The sequence below is a fragment of the Gregarina niphandrodes genome (genome assembly GCF_000223845.1).
Source record: "Gregarina niphandrodes unplaced genomic scaffold scaffold00014, whole genome shotgun sequence".
Lineage (NCBI taxonomy): Eukaryota > Apicomplexa > Conoidasida > Eugregarinorida > Gregarinidae > Gregarina > Gregarina niphandrodes.
The window spans coordinates 55,270-75,094 of NW_011645784.1; the positions used below are offsets into that span (position 1 = coordinate 55,270).

General features: G+C 53.0%; 10 protein-coding genes across 10 annotated transcripts; 4 read left to right on the plus strand and 6 right to left on the minus strand.

Moving 5' to 3' along the window:
• Positions 1-65: 65 nt before the first annotated feature.
• Positions 66-2,794, plus strand: GNI_078030 (phosphdiesterase; the record flags this gene model as incomplete). Its single annotated transcript, XM_011132245.1, has 2 exons — positions 66-1,529; positions 1,613-2,794. The coding sequence occupies 2 exons, from the start codon at positions 66-68 to the stop codon at positions 2,792-2,794; spliced, it is 2,646 nt and encodes an 881-aa protein (XP_011130547.1).
• A 231-nt stretch (positions 2,795-3,025) lies between these two features.
• Positions 3,026-4,288, minus strand: GNI_078040 (hypothetical protein; the record flags this gene model as incomplete). Its single annotated transcript, XM_011132246.1, has 1 exon — positions 3,026-4,288. The coding sequence occupies one exon, from the start codon at positions 4,286-4,288 to the stop codon at positions 3,026-3,028; it is 1,263 nt and encodes a 420-aa protein (XP_011130548.1).
• Positions 4,289-4,529: 241 nt separating this feature from the next.
• On the plus strand, positions 4,530-5,350 carry GNI_078050 (bucentaur or craniofacial development protein; the record flags this gene model as incomplete). Its single annotated transcript, XM_011132247.1, has 2 exons — positions 4,530-4,926; positions 5,010-5,350. 2 exons carry the CDS (start codon positions 4,530-4,532, stop codon positions 5,348-5,350), a joined length of 738 nt encoding a protein of 245 aa, XP_011130549.1.
• A 430-nt stretch (positions 5,351-5,780) lies between these two features.
• GNI_078060 (putative transmembrane protein) lies at positions 5,781-8,069 on the minus strand (the record flags this gene model as incomplete). Its single annotated transcript, XM_011132248.1, has 1 exon — positions 5,781-8,069. The coding sequence occupies one exon, from the start codon at positions 8,067-8,069 to the stop codon at positions 5,781-5,783; it is 2,289 nt and encodes a 762-aa protein (XP_011130550.1).
• Positions 8,070-8,612: 543 nt separating this feature from the next.
• Positions 8,613-10,152, minus strand: GNI_078070 (hypothetical protein; the record flags this gene model as incomplete). Its single annotated transcript, XM_011132249.1, has 2 exons — positions 8,613-9,718; positions 9,837-10,152. 2 exons carry the CDS (start codon positions 10,150-10,152, stop codon positions 8,613-8,615), a joined length of 1,422 nt encoding a protein of 473 aa, XP_011130551.1.
• Positions 10,153-10,280: 128 nt separating this feature from the next.
• GNI_078080 (DnaK family protein) lies at positions 10,281-13,247 on the plus strand (the record flags this gene model as incomplete). Its single annotated transcript, XM_011132250.1, has 1 exon — positions 10,281-13,247. The coding sequence occupies one exon, from the start codon at positions 10,281-10,283 to the stop codon at positions 13,245-13,247; it is 2,967 nt and encodes a 988-aa protein (XP_011130552.1).
• Positions 13,248-13,310: 63 nt separating this feature from the next.
• Positions 13,311-14,380, plus strand: GNI_078090 (putative transmembrane protein; the record flags this gene model as incomplete). The annotated part of the gene is made up of 2 exons (XM_011132251.1): positions 13,311-14,011; positions 14,068-14,380. 2 exons carry the CDS (start codon positions 13,311-13,313, stop codon positions 14,378-14,380), a joined length of 1,014 nt encoding a protein of 337 aa, XP_011130553.1.
• Positions 14,381-14,978: 598 nt separating this feature from the next.
• GNI_078100 (40S ribosomal protein S29) lies at positions 14,979-15,228 on the minus strand (the record flags this gene model as incomplete). The annotated part of the gene is made up of 2 exons (XM_011132252.1): positions 14,979-15,084; positions 15,176-15,228. 2 exons carry the CDS (start codon positions 15,226-15,228, stop codon positions 14,979-14,981), a joined length of 159 nt encoding a protein of 52 aa, XP_011130554.1.
• Positions 15,229-15,625: 397 nt separating this feature from the next.
• Positions 15,626-17,842, minus strand: GNI_078110 (putative transmembrane protein; the record flags this gene model as incomplete). Its single annotated transcript, XM_011132253.1, has 1 exon — positions 15,626-17,842. The coding sequence occupies one exon, from the start codon at positions 17,840-17,842 to the stop codon at positions 15,626-15,628; it is 2,217 nt and encodes a 738-aa protein (XP_011130555.1).
• A 247-nt stretch (positions 17,843-18,089) lies between these two features.
• GNI_078120 (hypothetical protein) lies at positions 18,090-19,168 on the minus strand (the record flags this gene model as incomplete). Its single annotated transcript, XM_011132254.1, has 3 exons — positions 18,090-18,524; positions 18,572-18,730; positions 18,767-19,168. The coding sequence occupies 3 exons, from the start codon at positions 19,166-19,168 to the stop codon at positions 18,090-18,092; spliced, it is 996 nt and encodes a 331-aa protein (XP_011130556.1).
• Positions 19,169-19,825: the final 657 nt, after the last annotated feature.

A 19,825-nucleotide genomic window follows, 5' to 3' on the forward strand; every position in this document is an offset into this window, starting at 1 on the left:
GATTGCCAAAAAATTAGGTTGAGTTCAGTCCACAATTTAACTCGGCTGCAATTTGACTCGGCTCAATGTCAGAGACGCACCAGGACAATGCCAGCCAGGACGGAGGGGGCTCGCTAGAGAAGTCGACGGACAGGTCAGTGGTGCGGATGAAGACGTCGATTAGCCGCGCTCCCTCTATGACTTCGGCGAGTTCTGTGGACGTGCAGGCGACGGGTTGCAACCCGTTGTACTTTATCTTCCACCCGGGGCAGGTGCCTCGGGAGGTCTTTCGGTCGGTGGCTGCGAACCGTTGGATTGAATGTCGCAAGGCGATCCAGTTGTTCCCATTGAGATTCCGGGACGCGAAGGAGGAGGTGGAGTATAAGTCGTTGCTGAATGAGGACCACAGCGTGATGCCACATTTAGCGGCGGGGAACACGTTGTTTATCTTGTTCGTGTTGATTGTGACGGCGATAGGATTCGATTACCCGCGCCACGCATGGTTTATCGCCCACAAGATGGGGGCGACTCTGTACCTAGGTTTTGTGGCGATGCTGATTTCTATCTTGGGCAACGTATATTTGTATTTCCAGATTCAGCTGGAGGTGCAGATTAAGTGGATCCGGACTCATCGGGAGTTGAACTATTACATTGTCAATATAATTTCAATCGTAGCGTTGCAGATGTGGGGTTTGGCTCTGACGATACACGCCAATGAAATTGAGCCTTTGGATTTCAACAACCCTCTCGGCAACCAGGATGTGTTGCACGTGAAAATGTGGGTGGATGGGCTTGCCAACGCGACCATGTTGCTACCAATAGTGCAGTGTGACATGTTTCTGAACACACTATCGCGCTGGTCTATTTACTTCCACTTATTCGTGTTATGCTCTTACCTTGCTAATCGGATGGGCACGCTCGGCTCCCTCAGTGCACGCGCGTTGGTGGCAGGAAACATTTTGGATCTGGTGGCCTTCACAGTCCTGTATTTATTTGGCTGGGCCGCGCGTTGGTATCGTGAACTGCAGCATCGAGCCTCAGTTGTGAACGTGAAACAATCGCAGCAGAGTCTCCAACGTGTGCTACAACACAAGAGTAAGAAACGTAGGACGCAGTCCGCTGCTGAAGAGTTGATTGGAATCTTCACCACCTGCCAACAGATACTTGAGGACCGAGGTCGCACAGAACGGGAGGCTATTAAACTGCTTCAAGATTGCCAGAAACAACTCAGCCAGGACCAACAAGCCGAAGAAACGGGCGGCGTTGTCGGAACAGACGAAGCTGCAGACCCCATGAAACTTGCCGAAGACGTCGATGAAGACATGCAGGAAAACGCATTCATGAACATGTACAGAGTAGCCAAACGCCGACAGGGAGCAGATACTGCCAAGGCCGCCGCGGAACGTAGGACAGGAGCACGCAAAACTTCGGCCGTCCGCTTCGGTACCACCACTTCCGAACGGGCGTACCACGCAGAAGAAGCGCCCTCCCGTGTCGGCGAAATCGCCACTGTCACCATCGGAGGCGTTACGCTTCCTTCTCTGACAATCGTATGGTCCCTTATCCTCGTCCTTAATCCACCCCCCAACCGACCTTGTCCCAACCGACCTTGTCCCTACCGAGTGTATTGTAGCAAGAGGAGTTGAAATCAGTGGTGGGTGCGGACACGCAGTGGTCGGTTATTCAGTGTTCGAACACGTGTGTGAGTCCTTTTATGGAAGTGGCTTGGTCGTTGACGGAGTCATTATTGCCGTTTTTCGACGTGAAGCCGGAGGTGTTGTTGGGTACGTTATATATCATATCGAAGTTGTATTGGGCGCAAAATCCCTACCATAGTCCAGAGCATGCTGCACAGGTGGCTCATTCGGCGAGTGCCTTTGTGCATACTATGGATGTGAAGAAGTTCTTGACGGAATTGGATCTGGCTGCGTTGATTCTGGGTGCATTAGGTCATGATGTTGGTCATCCTGGACGTACGAATAATTACTACGTGCAAGCGAACAGTATGATAGCATTGGCGAGTAATGATACGAGTACATTGGAGAGCACACACAACTTTTTGCTACAGCGCATTATTGGACATTTGCCGGAAGTGCATTTGTTCGTTAACCTGACGGCGGATGAGAACCGGAGCATACGTAAGATGATGCAGCAACTGATTTTGATTACGGATATGGGCAAGCATTTCGACTTTATCAGTCGGTTGCGGTTGCGACGCTCGAACCCTGACTTTGACATGATGCTGAACGAGTCAGATAAACTACTCGCGATGCAACTGGCCGTTAAAGCTGGCGATATCAGTCACGTGGGAATGGGCTGGGATAATCATGAGGCCTGGACCACACGACTCGTCTATGAAAACATGCAGCAGGGAGACGATGAAGCGAAAAGAAATATGATGATTTCACCCCTGTGTGACCGTGAAAGCACTGACAACTTCTCCGCCACACAGGCCGGCTTTGTCAACTTCATCGCCCTACCTCTCTTCCAAGAACTCGCAGAAATCGACCCCACCGGAAACATTGCCTCCGTAGTACTTGCCAACGTACAAACCAACAAAGCACGCTGGGATACACGAGGCAGACCCAGCTTCGATAAGGACCCCAAGAAGAAAATCGCACCCCCAGTATTCCCCATGGCCTGCATCAAAGTTCTACTCACAGCCACTACCTTCAAGGCACTCGCCATGGAAGAGGAAGAAACGGCAGAAACTGCAGCGCAGCCGGCGACAAAACTGACAACCGTGGAACCCGAAACTGCGAAGGCGGAAACGGCGGCAGAGCCTGCCGAAGAAGAGCAAGCCGAAGAAGAATGACAATGCCTTAATGGGAAATGACAATGACATCCACCAGAGCGCCCACCAGGGAGATGCTCCGGGGACTCGGAAGACCACGACGTGGCTCCCGGAATATGGTGCTGCCTTGCGCCATTGTCCACCCCTTCGTGGTCCGTCCGCCCTGCCTTCCGCATTTGCCCTTGGTGGCGTCTTTTCGATATTATAACTAACTAGCTAACTAGCTAACATAGCGCCTAACTAACTAAGTACCTAGCTGTTCATATTTCTACGAGCGCGCTTCTGTGCACGTGAGAAAGAAGAAGATTGCACGGCCCGCGAGGACGAAGTACAGTGTTTCCGATCTGCATAATGCTTTCGATCTTGCGACTGCGCCTCCGAACTCAGAGGAGGGATAGCCGCTTGCCAAGCAGCCACTGACCTTTCTTGAATCTCATCCCACAATGCCTTGTCCCTCGGAGCCATTTTTAGGTGTTTCGTATCAGGGTCACGTCTCCAGTCACCGATGCCGGTCTCCTCCAGCTCTTCCTCCAAGCACTCTGACGAGAATGTCTCCATGTCTTCCGACGAGGGGTCGCCGGCGGACAGGAAAACTTGGGTGCATGGGTGGTGGAGCGTCTGCTCCGCCTCCGCTAGCCTGGCTCCGTCAGTCGTTGCGGACCGCCGCAACCGCGACCCGTCCCTCCATGCACGGTCGCCAAATGGGCACAGGTAGCGCAGCGCCTGGCGCCCCGCGGGGACTTGAATTTCGCTGCGACCCGAAGGCGCCAAGCCCGATAAGCCTGGTGGCTCCATGGCACTCGTAAACTCTGGCCTTGTAAAGTCGGACCTTGCGAACTCGGACCTGACGGCAGACGGGGCGCTATGTTCAATGGCGACGCGGGTAGGTTCAAGCTCAATAGGAGGAAGTGGGCGGCATGTTAACCGGCCGTGGCAATCCATGACGGGGCCGTTCATGACGGGGTCGTCCATGCCGGGTACGCTTACGGATTGGGGCAGAGGCTCTAGCAGTACGGGCGGTGCCGTAACGGGGCTCCGGACAACTGGACTTCGGGTAGAGACGGTTAATCGCGCGTAACCCCCTTGGCGCAAGTCCCTCTGGTTTTTGTACCGCAGCCGTTCCTGCTGCAACTTCCGGGTTAGATAGGACGTCCCGTTGTCGCCGCACACACCACAGCCATTGCTGCCGCATACGTTGCCGCTGTCCCCTTTACTGCACACTCCGTTACCGCACGCGTTGCTGCGGAAGAGCAGTCCAGCAGACAACCGTTTTGAACGAGACGTGCGTTGAATTCCGAAGCTTTTCTCGCAGTTCGCTCTTATAGAGAGATCGTCCTCTGCGCAAGGCGAGGACCGTAGACCGCTGTTACCGACCGACGAGTCCTCAGGATCTGACACAACTCCGTCCATCACCCCGTTCATCACTCCACCACTCATCACTCCGTTCATCACTCCACCACTCACCACTCCGTTCATCACTCCACCACTCACCACTCCGTCCATCATACCATCCATCGCTGACTCAGACACGAAGTTATTTGGTCGGTCTTTGCCCCGAGTTTTCTCGTGTTACCCCACTGCGTTGACCCCAGTGCTTTGCCCCTCGTCTTATCCCCGCTCCCTTTGACTTAAGCTATTGGTCACCTGATGCTCCCTGTCAGCACCTGTTGACTCGTGCGCGTCGGGACGTCTGGTGGCGTGACTTCTTCCGGTGGCGGGTGAGGGGGATTTCTTTAAACTATGAACTAAATACACTATGAACATTCTGTCGTTAGCGGAAGACGAGAACTACAGAAGCGAAGACGACGAGGACTTTCAGGAGGATTCGGAAGACGCCTCTTCTTCAGAAGGCGACGCGCACGTAGACACGGCAGACGATGGTTCTGTCTCGAGTCACAAGCAAATCGAGGAGCTATATCAAGGCATGAAGCGCGGTGAGCAGAGCAGACTCACCCCGTTTTCTTCGTTTCCTTCGTGCCAACGGATTGACGGACTTGTCACAAAGCCTCAACAACCAAGTCAGCCGCTCCAAGAGTCGCTTCAGAACGCCCTTCTGAAATACACCTCATGCCAGCCAGCCTACGAAAGACACTCGGAAAAAACCCGAACTGGGACAATCCAACCAGACTTGATCCATCATGTGAGGCAAACAAGTGAGTAACACACGTCCACCCGCGTGCACATTCTCATATGTTTCGATCACCACCTTTTTTTGCCACTTTGCCAACCACTTTAGTGGAGGAGGAAACGAATCGAATACAGGTTAAGAAGGTTAGGTTTGCTGGTAGGATATTTGAGATTCAAATTGACCCTAAGTCCAGTAAGCAGCGACTGAAAGCTGCCCAAGAACAAACAGAAATCGACGACATCAATGCGGCGTTGAAAGACTCCAATGTGCAGCAGGTATCCGCCGTCTTCAAGTCGCGGGCCGATTGGCAAGAACACCTCTCTCGAGATACGGACGCCTTTAGCCTTTCGCAACACCGCAAGGGACAAGCATCGTTGCTCGGTCAGCAACGGTTCTTAGCAGAAGTGCAACAAGTCCCCATGGCCAAAAGGAGAAGACGCAGATTGTGATTAAACACGTACTTCTATTACCCACAACACGCCATAAATCGACGGGCGAATGTCAATCAAATAGCTACGCAGCAACAACCCGAATTTGATATTAGCAATGTCCATCTTCATGATTCTTTACTTTCTCCCTCCAGCACCCATGCCGTCCGGCTATCCTAGCTCTTGACCCACTTTCTATTCTCTTCTTTCTATTCTCTTCTTACCCGAAACCCGAGTGTAATCGAGTCCGTCCGTCCGTCCCCTTCTGGAGTGGCTGGTCCACGCCCTGACTAAGGCCTGGATTGCATGTACCCAGTATCCAAAAGGGTATTCAAACTAGCTAACTAAGTGCCTGGCATCGACCCCCAGCGTTGAGTGGGCCGGTGTCGAGTCGACCGGTATCTGGTCAGATCGGTAAATGGTCCTCGCAGTAAGTAAAGTGAACGAGTCGCTAAAGGCCAGGTGGCAAGCTGTGGCGGTCGCGGGCGGATCTGGATGTCTCGACCCGGCAAATGTTGGGCTTTTGATTGGCGTCTCGACCGAGTGCGTCTCGACCGAGTCTGTCTGGACCAAGGGCGCGGGCGTCGACGGAGGAGTTGACACAGCGTTCGAGAACTTGGCAGGCGGGTGCGCTGAAGACGTGACAGGTTAGGCTGGCGGCTGCGAGGATGAGACTGAAGGCACCAAGTGTGTGTGTGCTACCGTGCACACACGTGTGCAATTCGGCGTTAGCGTCTAGACAGGCAGGTTGACCCGTACGGGCGCTCCAGAGAGCAAGAGCGCTAAGCACAGATAGAGTGGAGAGGAGCGAAAGCAGCGTGGTAGTGCCTTCTAGTAGACTGACGAAGCAGTACTGGCGCCGGTTACCCTTCTTTACTTCAATGTGTAACAGCGGCAACAAAGCATGCAGCGGCCTCCACCAAGTCCGAGAAGCCACTCGCTCCAATGTGTTCTCGCCCAAAACCGTTATCTGTGCCGCGCTCTTGCACCGCTTCCCTCGCGGACACTTTCGTTGTCCAGCTCGCGAAATAACTCCTCCACACAGACCACCACCTGCGGACACTGATTGACTGCCCTGCATATCAATCGGGATCCACTCCTCCGACGGCATCAGAAACGATGGCAATGCCAACCCCGAGTCGTCCAACTCTGCTTCATGAGACCCACCCGCGTCCAGGCCACAGTCCAGTCCGTGGTCGTGGAGACCACACTGAACGTCTGGTGCACGCTGTGATTCAGGGCCAGCCTCTTGAGAATCTCCGGCACCCGCCCGGCCCATCACTGGATCGGCGACCAGGCACAACGGGTCGGAAACCATCAAGTCCGATGTCAGCTGGCTGGACGGCTCCTCGCCAGAAGCCAAAGGTCCCTGCGTGTCGGTAGTGGTGGCCACTTGGTTCAGAACCGAAGTACCTCTTCGTCCCGTCGGAAGTGCGGCCGTGGAATATCCAGCGGGTTGTCCGGTCACACCACCAACCATGGGGTGGCCCCCGATCATCGGGTGGCCCCCGATCATCGGGTGGCCCAGTCCCGCATTTGTTGACAGTCGACGACTGCGACCTGGACTCATGGACTGCGAGTGAGTCGCGCGTTGCTTGGGCAGGAGTAAGTCAGGTACTTTGTTCGTTGTACCCGTATCATTCGACAAGACACGGTTAGGTAAGGCCTGGCTGGTCAACACGCTGCTAGTCAACGCTCGATCGCACCTGAGTTCATCGTGCGAGGGTTCCTCCACGGGCGCCGTGGCGAACTCGTAGGCGGCGTTCCCGTTTTCGCGGAAGGGCTTGGAAACAATGTGGCAGAGAGAGATGAACCATTCGACGAGGAGGAAGAAGAGTGCGAAGTGGAGTAGTATCCGTACCCAAAGGCCAGCGGTTCGAAGCGCGGGTATGTATCTGCAGTCTACATCTCGGAAGGTGGGGCCATACAATATGTCGTAGACGGCGAGTCTGTAGGCACGATCGCGATTAACACGGGCAATGTCGAGATAGTTATCTTCACCCAGAAGCGACTTAGCGCGCTCCATGTGCCGTTCCGTGTCACAGTAGCTGCTACGGCCGAGAACGGCACTGTATGGAATGGGCAGTTCATGCACGGTAGCGGCCCCCTGGAGGCCCTGAGTACGAATGACGCGCTCCACGGCAGAAAGCGAAAGCAGCGTACGACTAGAGCCATCTTCATGAACCTGGTACTCGTTGTGGCGCCAGTCTGGGCCTTGTGCTGCACGCATTATCACGAAGACTAAAATTGGTAACCAGACAACCACCCGGAAATAATTCAACAAAACTACCGGATGTCGCGCCATTACCGCCCAACGGCGACCCAGACTCTCGCCAGCCTTCCTTGCCCCCGGTCTTCGCAACCGACCGTTCCGCACCCGGCTGGTCTTGCTCACCGTTTGCACACCTTCTCGCACACCTTCTCGCTCACCACCAGTCTCACGACCAAGCGTCGAATACTCCTCCGCTCCCACGTCATCACCTCGGTGGTTCCCCGGGTAGTTCCCCGGGTAGTTCCCCGGGTGGTTCCCCGGGTGGTTCCCCGGGTGATCGCCCATCAGTGTCTTACGCACCTTCAACAACGCGTCGCCACTCACCGCTGTCCGCTTGAACGACGAACTCGCGCAACCAGGACGCTGGTTCGGTGGACTGCTGCCCGGTCGCCGCGTCAAGATCGCTTGGGACACCATATCATCAAATGGGTTCAACGGCCGGTGATGCACCGGCGACCCTGCCAACATGTTTCAGCGGTGCATTACTGTGTAGTACTGGGTGTGTGGTATTGGGTGTGAGGTATTGGGTGTGAGGTATGTGTACAGCGGGATGTCGGATTCCAGGGGTGATGCATACTGGATTGAATACTACCGTTATGTGGTGTACCCTCTACCAGCTGTACATCTGACCAGACTGGCCTCATGGAAGGAAAGCTTTCTGTAGCTGAATCGTTACTTGAAAAAGGGCGGCTGGGAATTGGTAGTTCCATGCATCTCCGATCTATAGATCCCCTGCCCACAATTTTGCAAAAAGTTACTCAAACTTTAACTTGGATTCCGGCAACTCCAACCATGGAAGCAATATCAATAAAATTGCACTACCAACTATCATCATACCGATACTCAAATAGTACGGATACGCGGCTCTGAAAAATAACAGGGGTGTGTCTATGTGTGTAGCACAGTCTATGTGTGGCACAGTCTATGGTGTGTGGCACAGTCTATGGTGTGTGGCACAGTCTATGGTGTGTAGCACAGTCTACGGTGTGTGGCACAGCGTGTTATGATTAATTACATGATATGCTTAGGTTGTTCTTCGTTATGTTTGTAAGTCCTGAGAGGCATCAGTGTCTCGATCCAAAGGGGTGTATTTAAGTGTTGGTTAGATTGCCTAATAATGAGCTTGAACACTCCATGCTGAACTGGTGCCTTAAAATGAATCCAGCGACTTACACCAGGGGTCATGACATGATTTAATTCTCCGGTTTTGGAAATTTTTGTCATTAATCGTGTGTGCTGGGAACTTGGATTTCCATAAAGGTCAAATGTCTGACGTACATAGGGTACCATCATATTGTATTGACCATATACTTCGTCCTCCGGATCGGCCCCTTTCCATGCAAAAACATTTCGATCGGTCTCTTGTAATTCGTAGTAGTCAAAACCAATGACCAACTCATCCCTAATTGTATATACACGACGGCTTTCCAAGTGCAACGGTGAATACTCAACATCAGATTTCTCCTCCAGTAGTTCAGACTCCTTGAAGCGAGATGCTGTATTGTTCTCTATGGGCCCATGTTCATTGTCTGACGATTTACCATAGGTTACACGAGCTCTAATCAACGTTCCAGTATTACCACCCATCTCCAAGTAACGATTAGGAATGGGTAGTCCGGTAAATTCATGAAATTCCTGTCCTTCCTTAACCTTAAAATGCTGCAAATTAGACCACGTTTTAATATCACGCCGATGGAAAATCCAGTCCATAAAATGCAAACAGCCGATATCAAGTTCTGACCCACCAGAACACATAAGTTCATCGGTTAAATACCCAAGTCTCGACCAGCTAAAATCTCCTTGAATAATGAAGCCCGAACCTTCCTCTAGGATAGAACGCGCAAATTCATTTTTCCGACCTTCTATGAAACCTGTCGATACTGATCCACGATACTCGAAACCGAATGTGTTTGTCGAAGCTACCTGTAAGTTAAGAGACACCTCCTCTGTAGACCGCTGGGAGCACCTCTCAATACCGAACTCCCTCATATCCTGACACCCGATAACGAGCAAAGAAGGCGGCAATAGAAGGTTACCAACGTCGCTCTTATAGCGTTCATCGTAACTCTTAGGAAGCGTCCATCGGAGATCATAAAAGGTAGTAATACCATTCATGACTAAAAGAAACTTGTCCAACCTTACCCCCTTCCCCGGTGTCCACATCATGCGCAGGTCCACATCATGCGCAGGTCCACATCGTGCGCAGGTCCATATCATGCGCAGGTGTGTTCCTACTTCGACGATCAATGGTGCCGCTACCAAGAATGACCACCGAGTCATAGTTGTAGTAGCCGTTTCTTGATAACCGTGTATTGTTGTTATAGAGAGTGATGTCATGGTTTCGTTCTCTCAATGACTTCAGTAGGCTGGGATACATTTCGCTCTTGCCAAATACGAGCGTCTTTCGGCCTTCATTCAAGTTCTCAAGGAACAACTCACTGGGCCGTCGGGGATTCTCTTCATCCAAATACACTCGTGTTTGCTCCACGGCACCAAGACCCCATCCCAAGGTAAAGAACGTAGCCAACAATGTCCACCGAATCCCCCACATTTTTTACCACGGAATAGGTAAGCATCCGGAAATGCACCCACCGGACAGGCACCCCAGTCCCCTATTACAGGCACCCAGTTAATTACAGCCCCCCCCCCCGTTACAGTCTCATTGTTGTATAGACGTTCATGCGGCCCTTATTACTTTGGTCTCTGCTTATCTCCATTGCACCCCCAGTGCTGGCACAAATTCTACCTGTACTCGGAGTGGACTTGGGTAATGAGTATTCCAAGGTTGCAGTCACCGCACCTGGACACAAGATGAGCATGGTCTTGAATCACCAAAGCCAACGGAAGAGTCGAACAGTTTTGAATCTGAGCGGCACCACTCGTTCCTTTGGAGAACAAGCCTACACACAACAGACTATGAGTCCTGGTTATGTATTTCAGTATTTCGCCAACAAGTACAGTCAGCCCTTCTCCGTGCTAAACGATGGACTGAACGTATTTGGACTACCAACCAGGTACTACCCATATCAGACGGACAAGGAAGGCCAGGTACAGGTAAGTGAGACTGAGTCGATCGGTGGCGGAGAGCTTACGCTGCATTACTTGTCGCATATTCGTGACTTGACTCGGGATTTTCTCAAGGACGACACGATAAATTCAAACGACGCCGAAGTTGTATACGCCGTACCTGTCAACTTTGATTACCGTCAACGCCAACATTTGCTCCAGCTGAGCTCCTCCGTTGGATATCGCACACTGGGCATGATCCCAGCGCCCATGGCGGCGGCTCTCGCCCATTCTCTAGACATGGCGCATGATAAGAAGCCTGTCACCAAGCTCTTCCTGGACGTGGGAGCCGCTACTCTGCAAGCCTGTGCAGCAGAATTCAAACTTGTTCCGGCCAACAACGTAACCAAGTCGCTAGCGGGCGCGCCAAAGGAAGTCGTCAGTGTCAGACAATTGGGCTGCTACCATGTCGATGGTCGCGATCTAGACGTCAAGAAGACTGGGAATGCATTCATTGGGGGAGCCCACGACCTGGATATCATGTTGGCTGACCATATCGTGTCCGAATTTTGCAAAGCCAATGGCATCGCCTCCTCGGACCAAATACCACCCAGGGCCATGCGTCGGGTTCTCAAGGAAGCAGTGAAGGCGAAGCACAATCTGTCCATCGCACCCGTGACCCGCGTTTTCATCGAGAACTTGTTCGACAACAAGGACGCGCAACTCACCGTCAAGAGAGAAACATTCGAGTCAATGATGAACCAATCTGGATGGTCAACTCTATTGGCCAAACTTGTCTCCAAGGTGAAGAAGGACACGCCCATCAAGAAGGGAATGGAAATAGAATTGCTAGGAGGCGGCTGGAGAGCACCTTGCATCTCCAACAAAATCGCTGAACTGGTCAAGCCGGGCTCCATATCCACTAAGTGCAATTCCGACGAAGGAATCAGTGTGGGCGCCAGTATTGTTGCAACCAACTACAGCTCCGTATACAAATTCAGACCCCTTTATTTCAGCCTCGCCTCTCCGGAAACACTCAAAGTCAAAATCCAGTACGGTCCCAGCGCAGCCACTGGTAAGGAAGGCGAAATTGTCACCGTCATCCCCAAAGGATCCGTCCCTGGTTCGGAATTTAGTAGCTCTTTCTCCCTTAGCGCCGAATCAGTCCCCAGCACACGCGTGTTTGTCGAAGATGATTCAGGCAAACTGCTATCCGCTTTTAATATCAACGGCTACGATACCCTCAATAAGATGAGAGAACGGAATATTAAGAACTATCAGGATAAGAAGGCCATATATGAGCAAGAAACGCTTCTGAAGAACGCGACAGATCCTGCTGCTGTACCTAAAAATCATACCTGGACAGAGAATTTTGTTAAGTGGCCACCGAGCAGCTTTAACGTAACCTTGAAATACCAACTTGACATGACTGGTGTAGTGTCTATTTCGCAAGTCTCTGCCGGCTGGATCGATCTTTCCGTATCAGAGACAACAAGGCTCGAAAAAATAGAGCGGGGAGAGGAGGAAAAACGTGAGGCGGAGAAACCTACTGAGGAAAAACCCAGTGATCAGAAACCCACAGAGGCGAAACCCACAGAGGCGAAATCCGCTGAGGAGAAATCAAGTGAGGAGAAATCGAGTGAGCACAAAGTAAAGGGCGAAAAGTCGGACGAACAATCTGGCGAAAAGTCTACAGCAGAGGAGGAGGTTGGTTCTGATTCGACGCAAGGAGAGAAAGAGACTGAGTCTTCAACGGTTACTTTGTATGACTGGATTGCGAAGGATGTGCGTCGAAATCGCAAGTTGATCCCGGTCGCTGTAGACATTGCTGCTGCGGATTCGTCGCTGTCCAACGCTGACCGCGGCCGCTTGCGCCTTCCCGTGACGCAGACGGACCGAGAGGTACGGAAGCAGAAGGATCGGTTGAATCGATCAATCGAGAAGGACCAAGAGGCGTTGAAGTTGGAGGAGAGTCGTAACAAGCTGGAGTCCTTAATTTATGAGACCCGGTCGAAGTTGAGGGATTCCGTCAACTTTTCGATTCCGAAACAGGAGGCTGAGGGAATGGAGACGATTGAGGAGGTTGTGAAACTGTTGGACGCTGATGAAGAGTGGTTGTACAGCGATGGTTTCAATGCTACTCTATCGATCATCAAGAAGAAGCTTTCTGAGGTAGGCACACGAGGGAAAAAAAGATTGGATTGGATCAGGTCATATGAGAAAGGCGGTAAATTACTGAGGCAGTATGAGTCTGAAATCAAGAGCATGACTAATAGGCTGAGTAAACTATGGGAAACAAAGCCTTGGCTTACTTCTGAAAACCGAACCATAGCGAATACAGCTTTAGACCAATTTATTGAATGGTTCAACGAGTTCAAAAACGACACCGCCAGCAAGTCTGCCTATGCTCTAGTCAACGAAATGGACCTCTCTACGAAATGGAAAGATACAGTTTTGAAGTCTTTTAATACAGTCAGAAGAATTCCCAAACCGAAGGACAATATTAAGGACAACAAGACGATTGGTGATGGTAAGACGATTGGCGATGGTAAGACGATTGGTGATGGTAAGACGATTGGCGAAGATCAGAGCGACAGGCAGACCAATAAAGACGAAGGGGACAAACGGGGTGAGCTCTAAGTTTTTTTAGAAGTGGTTTTTGGCGCGAACGAACTCGGAGGAGTCTGACCAGGGGTCCAGACGATGGCCAGTATGGACTATGAACACACCCCCGACAGTCTAATGGGCATCCAACAGTTGGGCAGTGAAGCGATTGGGATTATTGCTGGTAGTAGTGTTTCCGCTAATGTGACTGATGTGATAGCGGCAAAGACGTCTGGGGACGAAGAACAGCCGATCAGCGTGAGTGACCAGCGGCAACGGCTACGAGAGGTTGAGTTGCGGTTGCAGAGTGAAGCGAGCAAGGCCGCTAAGGTCGCAAGCAGCGGTAGTTTGTGGAAGAAGGCGGAACGGGAGGTGAAAAATCTCTTTTCCAGCGGCGAGACGACGACCGACGCGGAGGCGGAGAAGCGCTACTTGCGCAATATTGTGGCCGACCAGCACGTCTATAAGTCCGATGGAGCGCTACCTGACCCACTGACTGAGGCCTCACTATGCAACGCACCCTTTCTGGACCTGGGCATCGAGTACTGCGACCCCGACCACTTGAACGGGAATACAGACGCCGTCGCGCATCTCGCCCAACTATCCGCCGTCTTTCAAAATCTTGAAAGGATAAATACACATTCTTTGACCACGCCCTGCAATCCTAATACATCTGTTAAACTCGGAATCGCCGTGGCCGGACCCACTTTGCCCGTCAGCTTCCCGGACTGTCTAGCTGCCACCTGGGAAACCTGGAAATTAGGTCACTTCGACCATAACGGCCAGAAACTGTCATCGGAGTACGACTAGTCCCCTCCCCCGACAGGAGTTCCCAGTCTCAGTTCTCCGCCTTTAGATGTGACGAGAGCCTGCTGTTGGGCGTCAGGTTGTTGGACGACGGGTCTGTGGACATTGAAGGGAAGATGGGCGACAGTGTGCGCAAGATAATCTCACCCACCTTGTTGCGTAAGATTGGCCAAGTAGTGTCTTCGAACGTAGCCGGTAAGAGTGTTAAGACGAAGCCGCTTCTGGCTCTTACCGAGATGGTTGATTTCGTGCAAATGGCCATTGCCAAGGAAGTACAGTCGCCCAGACAGGCGGCCCAGGCCTGGGTCATTGGCGGTATCTTCGTTGTCATGGTCTCTCTCTTTACCGCTGCCGTACTGTGAGCCCCACCCACATTAGTCCTTATCAAACCACATTAATCCGCACCCGGTTGGACTAACTAAAGCCCCGGGTGGCGACCCCGGTCTTATAAACACACACGTGTGCTCATGTTGCAGGGTGGCCTTACAGCGCATCAGTGAACACATGGTGGTCCAGACGCGCAAGCCGAAGCGACGGCGTGCGCGTCGGCACAACCGCAGCACCTCTCGGCCAGACGCCACGTTCAACGAAAGCAGTATGAGTTTGGAGGCTCGTCGGGGCCCGCGAGTGGACACTCAGCAACCCGACCCTTCAACAGGCGAAGTCGTCTGAACCATACATGCCATCGTCTACAAGTTGGACCCTTTCCCCTGACACGAAACCGCCATGTGAGCAGAACACAGTATCAATGGATAAATCCCAACGAATGACCCCAACCCCCGAATGAATGACCCCAACCATCATGTCCACGACCGCGGGCCACATACCTGGCATGGTTGCTCACTACACACCACCGTGATCGCGACTACACATTTGGGCGTACTGAACGTTGGTAATGGTTGCTGGAGATTCAAAAATCGATTTTGCAAAAACAATTGTCGAGTTTTGTCCAGGATCAACTTAATGCTTCTCGAACCCAATAGCCTTAGCGTTCTCACGGAAGCACTGACGGCAAAGCATCAAGTCGTATTTGCGGATGACGGCTTGTCTATTGGAGCATCGGCGGCTAAAAGATAAATGTGAAATCGGCGTGGACAAACTGGGTAAGAATGAGGGGTAGGAATGTGGTATAATTGAATAACGGGGGACGTGGTTACCATCTGCGGTTGCCTTGGCAAGAGCGTGGGGTCTTCGCCGTCTGAATGCCCATGTTTTCGCAAAAAAAACTTTCGGCGCTCTCTTTGTCGTAAGGAAACGACGGCGGCCGCACACACTTTTTGGTACTGCTTGGGAGCAGCGAACCACGGGCATCGCTTCCTGCCTGCTCGCTGTGCTTGTCCTTCCCCGAGAGGGACCTGAGTTGGGTTGTCTACAGCCGACCGACCGACCGACCGACAGATATTTCTTTACATCAGTGCCCGACGCCTCCTGTCCTAAAGATCCATCCCTGCCTTGCAGTAATGTCAATATTACAGCAGTGTCGATTACGGTCGCAGATTCAATTTAGCTATCCACTTCTTCTGTTCTGGTACTATCTAACTATTATGGTGTAGCTATTTACCTGTATAAGTTAGTGGTGGGTCCAGTTGAAGGCGGGCCTGTGCCGTTTAGAGGGCTGAGGCGCGGCGCGGCCGGCTGTCTTCGGAGCTGAGGTCTTCGAGGATGGTGGGTAGCCCGCTTCTGCGTGCGTCGAGGAGGAGGCGGTGAGGTTGCACGGGACGTAGGGGCCTGGCTGCGGCGTTGGCCATGCCGAGGTTTTGTGCGCGTGTCTCGGCGAAGAGTTGTTCGGTCAATTCATCGGGGTCGATGTCGGTCTCTGGGAGGACGAGGTCGTCAAGTAGAGCGGCGTCCTCCTCACCATCACCGGAGGCGCGCGCGCCCATCTGGACTACTTCTGAGACGTCAACGCCTAGCGTCTGAGCCAGTGCCGTAACTTCCTCCAAGTTGTCGAAATCCGTCTCCTCAATCACCTCCAACACGTGCCTCTGGTATGACGCTAAAAAGTCGAACTCGTCGCGAGCGACGTGGTCCGAGGCCCGGCCACCATGTCCTTGGCTCTGGCCTTGGCTCTGGCCTTGGCTCTGGCCCTGGCTCTGGCCTTGGCTGTGACTCTGACCGCTGGGGGCACGGGTCTGGCCTCCAATCTGGACTCCAGTCTGGACTTGGTTTTGCGTCCCACGGACCTGTTGCCCAGACTTGGGTTGATTGCCAGTAGACCGGCCTTCGAACGCCGGCGGTTGGTAATTGCCAGTGGGAAGAGGTGTGGGCATCTTGTAGGCGAGACTGGGGCCACCAAGACCAGCGGTGAGTGCTCTGTGGGCCTCGGCGGTGGCAGCATTGGCAGCGGGATTGCCAGTTTTGCGGAGTGCTAAAGTCTTAACATGGTTGACAAGTAAGACCCATTCATAGACGGAGCAGAGGCCAGAGAAGAGGCTGAGTACGAGCATGCCGAGATGTACGATTTCGAATGCGCGTAGGCCGAAGAGGAAGGGTGTATAGTAGCGTTCCTCGTTCAGTTCGTCGACGATGAAGGGGAAGCCGAGTGCCTCCATGAGGAAGGGATGTGCGTAGCCCCAGGCGCCGCCGAGTAGCATGTGGAGGCCTTGGAGGTTGTTAACACTTGTCTTCCCAAAGTAGTCCGACAGGCCGATGAACAGGTAGCTGTACATGATCGAGCCCCAGATCCAGAAGGAGAATACAGTCACCCACTGGACATACACGTTCGGGATGCATAGACAAGCCTGTGAAATTATGGAAGTCACCGCCATGATGCCACCCAAAAGCCAGCACGAGATGTGCGAGGACACACGCGCCAAGTACGTTGCCGGAATCCAAGCCAGAGCGTTGGCCACATTCAATGCTTCAATGACCATCTCAGCGTGTTCAGCCGGGACGTCGCTCAACAGTGCGTACTCGTGCACCGTGAAACGGAAGGTAGATAGAATGTGATATTTGCGTAGGATGGATGATCCGAATGCGAAACCGAGAGTCCAGAAGAGCGGATGGACGGCCTGTTCGATGAGTGTGAGATGGGAGAGCAAGAACTCCTTGTTGGTATCGCAGAAGAGTTTGACTTTCATTTTCTGGAGAACTCTCCATTTGGCCATTTTCGCGGAGTAGACCTTCACACGTTGCGGCATACCTTCAACCTGTGCCTTGAATTGAGGCGAAACAGAGTCTCCGAACGGTTTGGATGGGATAGTAAGTAGGTGGATGAAGCTGAGGAACATGACGAGGCCGACATAGATTTGGACAGCGGCAAAGACTGCCTGGGAATTGGGTTCCTCAAAAGTGTACCCCAACATTCTGAGTGCAAATACGACAATGAACGGTGCCAGTGTACTCGTATCCGGAGCGGCAGCCAACACGTCGTACACCATTTCCGAGCTGGCCGAAAATAAGCTTGTAATAGATACATGAGCGTTAAAGCTGGAACTGAAGGTCGTCGCAATCAACATGATCCCCGCCGTGTTCATCAACGGTGTCTCCGCCATGAATAGCAACACATGTCCAGCCACAAAGGTCGCCATGGCCCACATTCCATTCACGCGCGGCGTGTCATAGTTGCAAAAACTGGCAATTATAAATGAAGATGCTGTAGCTGTCGCAAACCCGCGATTCACTATGCTCTCGATGTGCTGCTTCTGAACAAACGTGTTCTCACTCGTCGCTCCTGCCGTATCATTCCACACTAACAGACGGCGAATCAGATCCGGACAACCCACAGTATATGATGTCAAGCACAACATAAAACTGTACCATACCAACAACGTCCACCGGTTCAGATTAAACGGAGTACTGTACTGTCGTCGAGCACTTGCCATCCCGTTCACACACACTGCACCAGACACACACACGATACTCATCTTAAGCTTGGCGCACCCCGCCCGCCACCAACTCACCCTCGATCTCCCGGAAGTCCAGAGACCACCACACCTACCCCTAACGCTCACCTCCTAAAACGCTCACCTCCTAAAACGCTCACCTCCTGTAACGCTCACCTCCTGTAACGCTCACCTCCTGTAATGCTGACTTTCCGGCTGTGACCCATTTTTCATTTTGTACATAGTCTTAGCTATCTCCGCTAAAATCGCTGTCTGACTCATCGGGCCATGGAGGCCACTGCCGGTTCTTCGGTGGCCTCGCTCGCTCCTTGGAGCCCGTCCGTGTTGGCTGAACCTCGCTTTTGACCACGTGGTTTTTGACCACATCGTTTTTGACCGGCTCACCTGGCGCAGAACCGAGACTCTCGAGCTGCGGACCGGCGGCAGACAGACTCTGTTTTTGAGGTACCCGGTTGTTGAAGCCACCCGGCTTCTGCGACCCTTTCGCCGCATCCCCACTTTCCACAGAGGATAAACTGCCCGTCGAGACCGGCAAGTCTCCCAGCAACAAGGAGGGGTACGGCTCCATCTTTTGCGGCGACCAACCTTCACCCAGGTTCGTCTGCGTCCCCTTCTCACTTGCCATTGCGCTCACCCGAGGAATTGTAAGCATCATGTCGCACTAACGTGAAGAGGGAGGTAGAGAGGGGAGAGGAGGAAGGTACTTACGAATACCCTCGGCCCGTTGACTTTATCTCGCAGCATGTTACGACTCGTAACCTTCTTGTATCTAACTTCCATTGGAAATTGGGCAGGCAGAAGCGATGGATCCAAACAGTCCAATTCTCCGAGTGTGAGCAGACACTCCCCTTCTATTGTGTCCTCCCTCTACAAAAGTGAAGTCGGTCAGCGGACGTAGGTCACCCTCAAAGTGGGGTTGATGCAACCGGTGGTTGAAGCATGATGTGGCTGTTTTACGAATTTGTGTTTTTGCCAGAGAGTGATTCTGACGAAACTGCGTAGAGGGTGGAACTTGTCGAATTCGAATGTGCATCGGAACATGGTAGAGTCATACCAGCCTGAGCGGTGGGCGAGTTTGTCGTCGACTGCGATTTCAACGCAGTAGAGGTTATTGAGTTTGACGTTGATGATATGAGATATGAAGATGCTGAGGTTTTGTCGCATGTAGAATCGGAATGGCCTGCTCCCGATATTGCACACGTGCCGGAATTTTGACATGGTCAGTAACCAGTCTCCGGCTTCTTCCGGGGACCTGACCGTTTCTGAAGTATAATCCGTCTCGGCTACAGCACGTCCCGGCTCCATGGAGGACGAGGAGGAGGGAGTCCGTCTGCCAACCGTCGGACCGGGGATCGCGTTGGAGCTGGCCGCGCGCACTCGTCCGCAAGGTTCAGAACCGCAGGACAGCATTGACGCGCGCCTCCCGCCATCGTGACCAAGTCCAGTCGGGATTCGGGACGCAGAACACTCGCGACCCACCGACTGGTGGCCGCAGGTTTTTTGCTGCACCACGGGCGGTGTCAGACCTGCCGCAGGGTTATGCATGTTGTTATGTCCAAACGTAGGTTGGTGCGCCAAGGCATGGTGGTACCCGGACACTGGCATTCCAGGAGTTCCGCACGCGGCGGAACCAGACTGCTCGGCCCGGTGGACGTGTATGCGCTCGGCTGCACTCGCAGCGGCACCGCCTCTGTGACCTGAAGCCCCAACACCATGCAGCCCCTTGGCCGTACCCCCTTTGGCGGCACCACCCTTCGCCATACCCCCCGCGGCCATACCCCCCGCGGCCATACCCCCCGCGGCCATACCCCCCGCGGCCATGCTCCTCGGGGTCATACCCCCGCCGGGGGGAACACCGCCGGGGGGGTTCAGAGCGCGACCGTTCAACTCGTAATCGTTCAGTGCACACACGTGTGTCTGGTACTCCACATACTGCTTGTTCTGTAGAGAACCCGGCGTCGT